The sequence below is a fragment of the Mirounga leonina genome, unplaced genomic scaffold (assembly GCF_011800145.1).
Source record: "Mirounga leonina isolate KUSES-001 unplaced genomic scaffold, KU_Mleo_1.0 Mir_165, whole genome shotgun sequence".
NCBI lineage: Eukaryota > Metazoa > Chordata > Mammalia > Carnivora > Phocidae > Mirounga > Mirounga leonina.
In genome coordinates this window covers 37,546,335-37,559,565 of record NW_023270415.1, presented here as the reverse complement: position 1 = coordinate 37,559,565, position 13,231 = coordinate 37,546,335, and the positions used below count along the sequence as shown (strand labels likewise).

General features: G+C 36.0%; 1 protein-coding gene across 4 annotated transcripts in view; it reads left to right on the top strand.

The window, feature by feature from the left end:
- The window catches only part of NBN (nibrin), a 44,143-nt gene extending 33,343 nt beyond the window's left edge, over positions 1-10,800 (top strand). For all 4 annotated transcript variants that reach the window (XM_035011491.1, XM_035011494.1, XM_035011493.1 and 1 more), the window contains 2 exons: positions 8,234-8,283; positions 9,650-10,800. In XM_035011491.1, the coding sequence (XP_034867382.1) occupies positions 8,234-8,283; positions 9,650-9,680 (81 nt within the window). In that variant the 3' untranslated portion in view covers positions 9,681-10,800. The remainder of the gene's footprint in view (positions 1-8,233; positions 8,284-9,649) is intronic.
- Positions 10,801-13,231: the final 2,431 nt, after the last annotated feature.

Sequence of the window (13,231 nt, the reverse complement as noted above, 5' to 3'; positions counted from 1 at the left end):
AGTCATATGGGTGTTATTGCAAATAATACCAGTTACATAATATATGAATGTACTGGGTTTTAGATCTGGAAATTATCTTTCAGTGGTTCTGAAAATTTCTCAGTCATTATTTTATTGAGTTATTACCCCTTTTCCTATTATATCTTTTTTCCCCTATGTTTAACGTTTTAAAGAACTGCCATACTGTTTTCCAAAGTAACTGCACCATTTTACATTCCCACTGATAGTGCACAAGAGTTCCAGTTTCTCCATATCCTCTCCAACACTTGTTATTCTCTTGTTTTTGATAATGGGCATGGTCTGAATGTTACTGTGGTTTTGATTTGCACTTTCCTAATGATTAGTGAGGTTATGCATCTTCTCATATGCTTGTTGGCCATTTGTATATATTTTTGGAGAAATATCTATTCAAAAATCTCTTCCCATTATTAATCAGATTGTTTATTTTTTGTTGTTGAATGAGAGGTGCTCTTTATGTAGTCTGGATAATAGTCCCTCATCAGATGTATGATTTGCACATTTTTTCTCCCTTTCTCTGGGTTGCCTTTCACTCTGTTGTTTGTGTATTTTGATGCACAGGAATTTAAAATTTTGATGTAGTTCAGTTTATCAGTTTTGTTGTTGATACCTGTGCTTTTGACCTCATACCCAAAAAATCTGCCTGATCCAGTGTCAGAAAGTTTTTCCCTTTTTTCTTCTAAGAGTTTTATAGTTTTAGCTGTTATATGTAGATCTTGAATTGATTTTGAGTTAATTTTCATAGGTGTTATAGGGTTAGAGTTTGACTTCATTCTCTGTGGTATACTTTTATACTTTGGTTTAATGATGCGTGAGCACACCATCTTGAAGGTGAGGGAGGGAGTTCTTAGGTCAGTTATGCTATTGACAACTGCTTGCTGTGGGAAACTCGCCTTAATGCTTCCTCCCATGGGCAATTGTTACTGATCTCATTTTTCCCCAGAGTCTTTCTGTGTAGTTCAAAGTCTTAAACTTTCTATTATGAGAACTTTTCAAACATACACAAAATAAAGGGAGCGTGAAACAAACCCAAAACACAGCTTCAACAAATACCAGTATTTGCACATCTTGCTTCATCTCTTCTCTTTCCCAACTTTTTTTTTTTCCCCTGGAGTATTTTATTTTATTTTTATTTATTTATTTTTTAAAGATTTTATTTATTTGCGAGAGAGACAATGAGAGAGAGCATGAGAGGGAGGAGGGTCAGAGGGAGAAGCAGACTCCCTGCCGAGCAGGGAGCCCGATGCGGGACTTGATCCTGGGACTCCAGGATCATGACCTGAGCCGAAGGCAGTCGCTTAACCAACTGAGCCACCCAGGCGCTCCTCCCCTGGAGTATTTTAAAGCAAATCCCAGTCATTTTATCATTTCATTTGTATTTATATGTTCAAACATATACAGATTTCTGATCAAATATGTGTTATGTCAGAGTATGCTTTTCTATGTACTTTCACAGTAGGATACTTACATAATCAGTTCATATTGTTTTAAATCCTAGATTAGGACCAGCAGCATAATTTTGACACTTGAAATTGCTTTAGAGTTTTATAATTTTGCATACTTTATGGCATGTCTTTGATCATATCTATAAGTAATATGTTGCCTAACTCTCAGGAAACCAAACCTCACTTATAACATTGTTCTTCTGGGAAGATGTGAACTGCTTTACAGCTCTCTGTTAGACTGTGATTTTCAAGAATTCATTGTTTACATGTATCAACTATATATATTTATATACTCTGTAATGAGAACTCATAAGTAAGATTGTGAAAATATGCTTCTCTTTTTTTTACTTCCTTCCTGGGTATTTTGAGTCTAGTGGATATTATGTAAAACAACCATATACCTGATTCATAATTCTTTCTACCCCTTACTTATTTTTAACTGGAGAATTTAATAAAATTCAATAAAGTGGCAACTTTTTGTTCTAGAGGAAGTTACTGGATGGAAGTTAAGATTTCAGAAACACATGACTGTTGAATTGAGAGATAACCAGAGGTCTCTTCCAAGCTTAGACAGTTTTCTTCTTAGCCTTTATATTGCCTGATTATCTAGTGCTCCTGGAACCCAAAGGTGGGCTCCAGATAGGTCCTCTTAGCAGGCTATTTGAAGTAGGGCCATTTGGTAATTATGGGTAGGGATATTATCTCTTTCTTAAACTCCAATTTGACAGAAGTCAAATTTCGCTTTCTTCTCTATCTTATTTTCTATATATTTCATCTCTTTTTTTCTCTGGATTGTATTTTTTGGCAACTTCTCCAGATTATCTTCCAGTCTGGTCCTTTTCCTTTCCACTCTGTCTGGTTGGTATTCCCACCTATCCACTGAGTTTTCATTCAGCCTATTGTATTTTTTCATTTCTGGTTGTCTGTTTCATTCAGCTCTAGGTCTTATTGTTCCCTGCTGATATTTTTAAGCTCTTCTTGTATTCTTTGCCTAAAGTGTTTGTTGATATGTTTCTGCTACTCTTCTCTTATGGAGCCTTGTTTCCAAGTATATATTTTGTGGTAGTTGAATGTGAACTGCTCATTTTCCTTGGAATTTGATCTGTGGGAATTCCTTGAGTCCTAAGTTCAAGTTTATTTCCTCTAGAAAAGATTTGTTTGTGTCTGCCAGTCTTGTTCTACCAATATGAGACCCACTTTATCCTCCACTTGTGATTTTTTTGGATCACCTAGGTAGTTAATACGTATTTGGACTAGAAGCCTGAGTGAAGGCCAGCTTGTCACAAACTCAGAGTTTTTTTTTTTTTCCTTCACCCTGTGTTAGGGTTGAGAGGCAGGCAAGTTTCTTTCTTGCCTTCTTTTTGTGTTGTACAGTTTATTCCACTTTCTCTCTTTAATGCTGGAGTCTTTTCTTAGATTCCCCATCTTTGATTTTCTTTCATGTTGCTCATCCCCCATACAGACATCAAAGCAGAGCCCAGTTTTTTTTATGCTTTGCAGAAACCCACAGGGCAAGGCAAAAGCTGACCATGGTACTTGTTAACTTCTCAGGGTTTTTATTTTGCTTCATTGTGGGTTAATGTAGTCTTCAGCAATTTGTGTTTAAAAATGCTTTTTAATCAAAAAATTGTTAGGAGGGTTGCCAAAAAGTAGGGTTGGTAAGGTCACTCAGGATATTTAGTGTCAAAAAATGAAAGAATGGAAGTCACATCCTTTCCTCCTTTCTTTTTTAAAGAATAAATGGCCTTATTTAAAATGTGCGTTTCAAAGAATTGTGGTACTACACAAGAGAATGACGAAGTTAAAATCCTGAAGTCCAGGAATTACCCATTTAAATATGAAGTGAATTATTCCAGATATCTCTTTATTGAAGAGGAATAATTGCCAGAGTGGGAAGAGAGAGCGAGAGATTGATAGAAGGAAGTAAAGCTGAAAGCATTGCTGAATTTTTGCAAATATTTCTTAAGGTGTTTTATTTACTCAGTTCCCTCTAAGACCAAAGGAGATATATATGACCAAAAAAAACCCAAAACAAAACAAAACTACTGTCAGGTTAGAATCAGTATTTGTTTCATACTGCCTATTTTGATTTTAGATATGGTTTTTGGGTCACTGCTGTAAACAGTGAAGAAATTATTTGTACTTCCTCTGTTCCCCCGCCCCCACCACCCCACCCCACCATCTTATGACAGTCCTTTCTTTTTCTCCCTTTTTAAAAGGTGACTTGCATGCCTGCCCCATTCCTTCTTAGGCTTGCAAGTCAGTAACGATGAGAATATGTCTCAGTGTTGATCAATTTTCCATTCATTTTTCTTGGAATACAGTATGTTATTTTGATTTGCAGATGCAGGTCTTTTTATTTCAAGGAACTCTTCTAATACATCTTGGAAAGCATTTTTATATTTGTTGGGTTCTCTATGTTTAAGACATTACTATCCTTTTATTAGATCACCTTTGCCTTCCACATCCATTTCTTCTGCATTCACTGTGGTTTTCCTGAGCTCTTTCACTATGTCAGAAATTCAAATGTATTCTGTTCCTTATCAGCTATGTGATCTTGGGCAAATTACTTTCTTATGCATGCATTTCTTCCTGTGTAGAATGGGAACAATAATTATACCTCTGTTTCACAGAATTTTTGTGAGGGTTAAGTAAGATGCTACTTGTAAAGCATTTATAACAGTGTAAACAGTCACTATTAGGTATTTCCAGTTTATTTGATTCTGAAATGGTGTTATTAATAATAGGTCTTAGTTTACTTAGCATTTGTTCCCTTTTCATTGTCATTGTGGTTTTTGTCATCTAACTTTTTGGTTTTTATTTTATTGCTTTCATGTTCTTAGTAACTTCATTTTTTTATCCTTGGGTTATTTCTTATGGACTAGGTTCTTCATCTGTCTTGCATGTTCTGTTCCAGTTGCTGCCCTTTTTTTCCCCTTTAGTATGTGGAGTAGTTTGCAGTTTTCTTTCATCTTGCAGCTGTTTAGAATAAAATACCCTGTCCAGGTACTCTGTTTGCTTTGTGAAGCATCATATGCTATCTTGTGCAGGGATTACAATCTAAATACAGCTTGTGCAACTGATTAATTATTGAAGTCTACATCTGAAACTAATGATGTATTATATGTTGGCTAATTGAATTTAAAAAAACCCCAGATGAATGGATAAAGAAGATATGGTATATATACATAATGGAATATTACTCAGCCATTAAAGAATGAAATCTTGCCATTTGCAATGACATGGATGTAGCTAGAGTGTATTATGCTAAGCAGAATAAGTCAGAGAAAGACACATACCATATGATTTCACTCATGTGGAATTTAAGAAACAAAATAGATGGGGGCGCCTGGGTGGCTCAGTTGGTTAAGCAACTGCCTTTGGTTCAGGTCATGATCCTGGAGTCCCGGGATCGAGTCCCGCATCAGGCTCCCTGCTCGGCGGGGAGTCTGCTTCTCCCTCTGACCCTCCTCCCTCTCGTGCTCTCTGTCTCTCATTCTCTCTGTCTCAAATAAAATACAATCTTAAAAAAAAAAAAAAAAAAAGATGAACATAGGGGAAAGGAAGGAAAAATAAGATAAATAGAGAGGGAGGGAAACCAGAAGAGACTTAATTATAGGACACAAACTGAGGGTTGCTGGAGGGGAGCTGGTGGGGGGGGGGATGGGGTCATTGGGTGATGGGGGAAGTCATGAGCACTGGGTGTTACATGCAACTGATGAATCACTAAACTCTACCTCTGAAACTAACAATACACTATATGTTAACTAAGTTGAATTTAAATAAAAAATTTAAAAAAAATAAAGACAGTTTGTGAGGCAAAAGTGAATGTAGTCAAAATTACTCCTACCCAAGCTCTTAGTGTTCTGGTAGAGAACAGAATTATCCTGGTGGCTCCATTCCATTAATATGGCAACATGCTCAATCAGAGGTGAATTGCATGTTCCATCTAATTTCTGTTGTCTGAAGACTTTAAATCCAGGAAAGGAAGGGCTTAGCTGGAGCTATGTGCTGCTCCTTCCTGGAACTGGAATTAAATGTGTACCAGGGGGGTGCATCTTATCCCAGAAGAGAACAACCTGTCATTTTAGGTTGTTTACCTAATTTGTCAGGGCTGCATGGGGCCTGTGCCTTTGGTCAGTGTCAATACCACTCACTTCCCTGTGCCATTTGTCCTTTTCCAGTAGTCTACCAGCAGTGTTTTTCTGCTCAGGCTACTTTTTCCCCAAATTTGGAGTATTACTAAGCATTCTCAGGTTTGGGTTTAGTTTGTTTAATGGGTTAGGGCAGTGTTAAGAACATGTTGCAGCAATCTTTTGGTTCTCTGCAGGCTACTTTTCTCAAGTCTGTGGCTTCTTGATTATCCTAGGTTTTGTTGGTGTTTGGCTAGAGAGGAGTTGAGAGAATGACAGTGTAGCTGTTGACTTTTTTCTGTCTTTTGTTTATTTGATTAGAATTAGAAAAGAGCCCATGTTTAAGATTTATTCCACCAAATCTCTCTTTTTGCTAGAGCAATTTTAGGTGCACTATGTTGGATTTACTCTTTAAGATAATAGAGTTGACTTTCTCATGCGCTTACAGTGCCTGTATATAAGTATGCTACTGCCTTGATGTCCTATTTCCCTAGGCCTGTCCCAGCTGCTCTTCTTAAGTATTTTTTGCCTTTCATTCTTTTTCAGTTTTTCTTTCTCTACTTCTGCTGCAGACTCTTTGTTTTCATAATCACCAAATCCATTCCTGAAGTTTCCTTAGATTTAGGATATTTTCATTTTGTGCATTAAACATAATAACTCTTTGAGACACTATCCAACCTGATTTGAATTTTGATAGACTAGATATGTAACTCTCTCCAACCCTTAAAAAATGCCAGTAATGTGAGGATTTCTATTTCTTAAAACTATTTTACTTAATGTTTTTACTAAGACACATAAAAACTGATTTTTCTTTACTATAACTTTAAAATTAACAACCCCTGCTGGGAAGCATTTCAAAATAATTACAATAATAATACCAACTGCTTTTGACAGCTGCTTTATGAAAATCATTGTCTTACCATTTATGTTCTGCTATACCTATTAGAAAATGTGGAAAGATGTAATGTCATTTTGATATTTCACCGTGTGAGTAGAAAATCATTCTGGAAGAATCCCTGCAAGTCATTCTTCTCAGCCCTTTCCAAAGACTCAGAATTGGTGTAATAGCCTAGTTAAGACCTGGTGGTGCTCTTTGTACTCAGCAAGACCTGGTCAAATCCCAGTTCTTCCATATGACAACCTTTTCATCTTCTGCAAGTTACTTAACCTAAGTCTTAGCTTCCTTGTTGGTTAAAACTGGGATAATAGGGGGCGCCTGGGTGGCTCAGTCGTTAAGCATCTGCCTTCGGCTCAGGTCATGATCCCAGGGTCCTGGGATCAAGCCCTGCGTCAGGCTCCCTACTCAGCAGAGTCTGCTTCTCCCTCCCTCTACTGTTCCCCCTGCTTGTGCTCACTCTCCCTCTCTCAAAATAAATAAATAATAAAATCTTTAAAAAACAAAACAAAACTGGGATAATAGTCTAATAGTAATAATGAAGTTATATGAAGATTAAATGAGATATTTTTAGAAGGAGTTTTAAGATAGTATCTGGAAATACACAATGTAAGTTATTAACAGTAAAAATAAATAGTATGTACATTCAAGGAGCTTACGGTCTTTTAGCAAAGATAAGATACAGAATTATAACAGAGGGAAATCAATAGGCATCTATGAGTTGTATAGCTGAAGTTTTATGGGAGTTCTTCATAGCAGACATTATTTTTATATTTTTAAATGAAGAGAATTGAAAAACCATTGGTAAAGAAGTGAAGAACATGTTCCTGGACACGTAGTAGGCACTAAATTATTATTGAAATGAATGCACACTGAAAGATTGTCAGAGATGGGAAGAGGAGAAACAGGAGGTCATTTTCCGGGCAGAGGGGAAAACATGAACACAAGCAGAGGGACACAGGATATTTGTTAAGAGGTGAGTCTGGTTGGTTGATTTGTGATTCAGTTTTAACTGGCATACAGTGATTGTGAAGAGGGGCGTGAGAAGTGATTGAGAATGTAGAATGGAGCCAAGTTATGAAGAGCCTTTCCCATGTTGGGGGTCAAACTCAAGAGTTTGTGTTTTCTTTGGTAGGTAAAAAAAAAAAAAGTCATTGAAGGGTTTTGAATGGCATATGATAGGATCTAGACTTTAGAAAGATGGACCCAGCATGGAGTTTTTCTGGGGTTCACTCTTAGAGGTGCATTAGGATTTTGATGAGTTTGTGTTTAAAATTACTTTGTCAGTGAAGTAGTTAAACAGCAGCTTCAGAGCCCTGACTTGGGACACTGGGGGAGAGAACCACTTCACCCACAGAGTTGCTCTAGTTGAAAGTGAGATAGATTTTGCCCTCAGCCCCTTCATCAGTCCTATGACCTCAAAACAGTGATATTTCTTCTTTCTTCAGGAAAAAATATTCAAAAACTCAGCAAGCTAGCAGTATATACATATGTTGGTTGCTTTTGATGGAGAGGGGATTAGCTGGAGAAAGTTAATTAGAGAACTTTTGCAGTAATCTTGGCATGAAGTGAAAATGGAGAGGATTTGGTGAATGAGGGAAATACTGTAGAGGCAAGAACTCATAGACCTGGTGATTTCCTCAATGTGGAAATATCCGAGATGACTGACCACCCAGTATAGCACTTGATTAACCATATATTCATCATTGAACACATCTTTGAAATTATGTTAATTTTGGCAGGTGCAAAATCAACATGCGAAAGAAGAGTCTCTTGCTGATGATCTCTTCAGGTAAAGTTTAATTTCATCTTTCTCATGAATCCTTGAGATGTGTATAAAATTCAGTTTTATTCATAGAGGTTAAATATTCGTTTATTCTGTCTTTAGAAATAGACACAGGGTGCCTGGGTGGCTCAGTTGGTTAAGCAGCTGACTCTTGATTTCAGCACAGGTATGATCTCAGGGTTGTGGAATCAAGCCCTGCATCGGGCTCTGTGCTCAATGTGGAGTCTGCTTTTCCTTCTCCCTCTGCTCCTCCCTGACACACACGTGCTCTTTCTTTCTCTTAAATAAATAAAAAAATCTTTAAAAAAAAAAAAAACCCTTCACCTAAAGAATGTTTCATTTTTTATTTATTTTTATTTATTTATTTATTTTTTTACCACTTGAGCACCTCTCAATTGGGTTTGCTGGATATATCTTCGAGGTTTGGGGGTGATTCAGCTAAACTGTATCACAAGATACTTAAAATTGCTGGGAAGGCATTCACACAAAAGAAGGGTCCTAAACTGGTGAATTTAGCTGATGACATTTGTGAGATTTTCAGCTCTTAGTTGAATTATGAATGAATGGGTATTGAGTTAAGACAAAATACCAGAGCATTTGTTCAGTTTTAGTTGGCATAAGCATAAAAACAAGAGACTGGATTAGAGTTTCAAATCAGGTTTTTGTGGGAGGTTTAGAGGAGTTATAATGGGCGGTTACAATTTAATTCTGATTTAACACATTTTCAGCATTCCTGCAGGCCCAAAACCTTATAATAATTAGCTCTCAAATACGAATAGTATAAAATAAAATTCCTTTATCTACTTATAGGTAGGTACTGACTAGGGGAGGATAACATTTTCCCAAATTTATGTAAAGGCAGAACCAAGAAGTACTGTATTTTTGAATTTGTTTTGCAGCCAGTTTGATTCTTTAATTTCGTTATTGACAGTATATGTTTTGGTGAAAATGTTGACAAATGGTGCCGATTTTTCGTAAGTAGTTAAGACTGTCTGGTTGCCAGTTAAATTTGTTTAATTACTATAGGAGAAAATTTTATAAAATATGTTTATTTTAGGCTCATTATACTCTCTTATGCAGATGTTATAATTTAGTTGGGAGTGGAAGGAGTTTGAAGCCATACTAGGATAGGTGTAAACATGTATTTATTTTTAAACCATTTTCATTAATTATTTTAATGCTTTTACAGGACTTTTTCTAGAGTTGATGTTTTATTTTTACCAAATGGTCATCAAACTAACGTCAAAAGGATAAATGAAAGTAAAAATGTCAGTGCTTAATACCGGATCCTAAGGATAAATTGGCATTCTCATTGTGTTTGCCAAAGTGTGACTGTTTTGAAAGCCCTTTAATTTTATTTCTTTCTTTGCAGATACAATCCTAATGTAAAAAGGAGACGATAACTGAGGATTTTATAAAGGAGCCACAGAAAAACATTCCCTCTCAAGCATTTACATCAAGTTTCCTCTGGCATATGTTCATTAAGTATATAGAAGGGATTTAAATTACAAAGGTTTTATGGCCTAAATTTGTTGAATAAAATGCACAAATTCCATTTTTTTTGTATGTGACAGTATTATTCAGTTTTCAGTCTTTGTCATCTCATCTCTTATGGTAATTTTTTCATTTCTAAATGTGGCTTTTTACTTACTGAATATTTAATATAGTCACAGTTCAAAATTCTAAAAGTATAAAAGAATAAGAAATGAAAAGATCTCCCTTCCACCACTGGTCTAGCTGTTTGGTTCCCCTCCTCCAAAAAAAGCCATGATACTCATTTCTTATGAGTCTTTCCAGAGATTTTTGCTGCCTCTTCAAATTTCTATGCATATTATTCTTCCAGTAATTTCCTACAAAAATGATAGCATAGCATAGTATTCTGCACCTTGCTGTTTTTTGCCAAATAGATTGGAAGATCATACACATATCAGAGCATACATTTTCCTCCCGTTGTACTGTAGTCTTCCTTGAGCTGACGTGACCCACATGAAATGGATTTCAGGGGTGAAGATATCACCCACTTATTATTCTAGTACTAGAAAAGACAATATGGAAGACTTCATCAAGCTTGTGGATAGATTTTACTAGAATGGGAAGACTTACTTGGTGGTCTTACTGAGCTGGGTGTATATCTCTTGAGCTTCTTAGAGTCCTGGTTTTCCTATTTGCAAAATAGAAATGATAACATTGTCTTCTTTGTTAAAGGACTATGGTAAGAAAAAAATGTCTTTTTTCAGATTTTGTAATATAGACAACTTTGGCTGTACATTAGAATTATAGTAGACTTTTTATCAACTCTAACGACTGATGCATTAAGTTCTGGGAGGTAGAACAAGCTTTTTATACTGATTGAAATTTTCATGGTCCCACATAGGTTCTGCCACCCTAATGAGTTAAGCATTTTATGTTGTTAGAGATAACCTAGCATGAAAAATTATGTTCAAAGTTAATACGTACTGTTGCTAGATCCTATGGAAGATTATTGATGTTAAACATCTCTTCATTAACTTGGCCATTTGTATATCTTTGGAAAAAAAAGTCTCTTCAGCTCCTCTGCCCGTTTTTTTAATTGGATTGTTTGTTTTTTTGCTGTTGAATTGTAGGAGTTCTTTACATATTTTGGATATTAACCCCTTATCAGATATATGATATATGATATGCATATATTTTCTCCCATTCCACAGGTTGCCTTCTTGTTTGGTTGATTGCTGCCTTTGATATGTAGAAGCTTTTTAGTTTGATGTAGTTCCACTTGTTTATTTTTTATTTCATTGATTTTGCTTTAGATGTCAAATCCAAAGACCCAGTCATTGTCGTGACTGATGTCAAGAAGCTTACCTCTCCTATGTTTTCTTCTAGGAGTTTCATAGTTTCAGGTCTTACATTTAAGTCTTTAATCCATTTTTAGTTGATTTTTTCGCACATGGGACAAGATAGTGGTCCAGTTTCATTCTTCTGCATGTGGCTGTCCAGTTTTCCTGCAACCATTTATGAAGAGACTATCTTTTCCCTGTTGTATACTCATGGATCCTTTGTCAAAAATTAATTAACCATAAATGTGTGACTTTATTTCTGACCATAAACGTGTGACTTTATTTTTTTATCTCTGTCATGTTTGATTCCTCTGTGTGTCTTTTTATGCCAATACCAAATAGTTTTGCTTAATATAGCTGTGTAATATACTTTGAAATCAGGAAGTATGATGCCTCCAGTTTTGTTTTTTCTCAAGACTGCTTTGGTCATTCGGAGTTTTCTTCTGAGAGTCCAGCTTTATTTTTTCACATGTGAATATCCAATTATTCCAGCACAATTTATTGAAGAGACTCCTCCACTGAGTGTTCTTGGCTCCCTTGACAAACACTGGGTGGTGATATATACTTGGGTTTATTTTTGGGCTCTCGATTCTATATTTGTCTTGGTATATTTATTTTTATGCCAGTACCATATGGTTTTATGGACTGTAGCTTCATAGAAGAGCTTGAAATAAGGAAAGGGGGTGCCTACTGCTTTGTTCTTTCTCGGGATTTTTTCGGGCTTTTTGGAGTCTTTTGTGGTTCCATACAAATTTTAGGAGTGCTTTTTCTGCTTCTCTAAAAAATGCCATTGGAATCTTGATAGGGATTGCATTGAATCTGTAAATGACTTTTAGTAGTATTGACATTTTAACAACATTAATTTTTCCAATCCACAAACAAGGGATACTTTTCTATTTGTATCTTCTTCAATTTCTGTCATTGGTGTTTTGTAGTTTCGGAGTAGAGATCTTTTATCTCCTTAAGTTTGTCCCTAAGTATTTTGTTTTTGGTGCCATTTCAAATGGGATCTACTACTTTATTTTTCAGAAAATTTAGTGTTACTGTATAGAAATGCTACGGATTTTTTAAGTTAATTTTGTTTTGTATCCTTAGTTTTACCAAATTCATTGATTAGATGTAACAGTATCTTGGTTGAGTCTTTAGTAATTTTTTATAAAATCGTGTCTACAAATAGAGACAATTTTACTTCTTTCTTTCCAATTCTGATACCTTTTTTTTTTAAGATTTTATTTATCTGAGAGAGAGAGAGCACATGAGCAAGGGGAGGGGCAGAGGGAGAAGCAGACTCCCCGCTGAGTAGGGGGCCCAATGTGAGGCTCCATTCCTGGACCCTGGAATCATGATCTGAGCCACCCAGGCGCCCCCTGATACCTTTTATTCCTTTTTCTTGCCTGACTGCTCTAGCTAGGACTTCTGATATTATATTGTATAGGAGTGGTGAGTGGACACCCTATCTTGTTCCTGATCTTAGAGGGAAAGCTTTCAACCTGTCACCATAGAGTGGGATATTAGCTGTGGGCTTGTCGTGAACAGCCTTTATTATGTGGAGGTATGTTCCCTCTGTACCTACCTTGTTGAGAGTTTTTATCATGAATGATGTCACATTTTGTCAGATGGCTTTTCTGCATCCATTAAGATGACTGTATGATTTTTAACCTTCATTTTCTTAAAGTTATGTATCACATTGAGTTATTTGCAAACGTTGAACCATCCTTGTGTCCCTGGTCATGGTATATGATCTTTTTAATGTATTGTTGAGTTTGGTTTGCTTATATTTTGTTGAGGATTTTTTTGCATCTGTGTTCATCAGGGATTTTGGCCTGTAATTTTACTTTCTTGTAGTGCTATTTTTTTGCTTTTGCCATCAGAATAATGCAGGCCTCATAAGATGAGTGTTTCTTCCACTTCTGTTTTTTGGAAGAGTTTGAGAAGGATTGGTTTTAATTCCTTGTTAAATGTTTTGTGGAATTTACCAGTGAAGCCACCTAGTCCTCGGCTTTTCTTTGTTGGGAGGTGTTTGATTACTGATTCAATCTCCTTAGTAATACTTGGTCTATTCAGATATTCTATTTCTTCATGATTGCACCTGTGTCGATCATATGTTCCTACAAATTTACCCACTCTTGCAAAGTTCTACA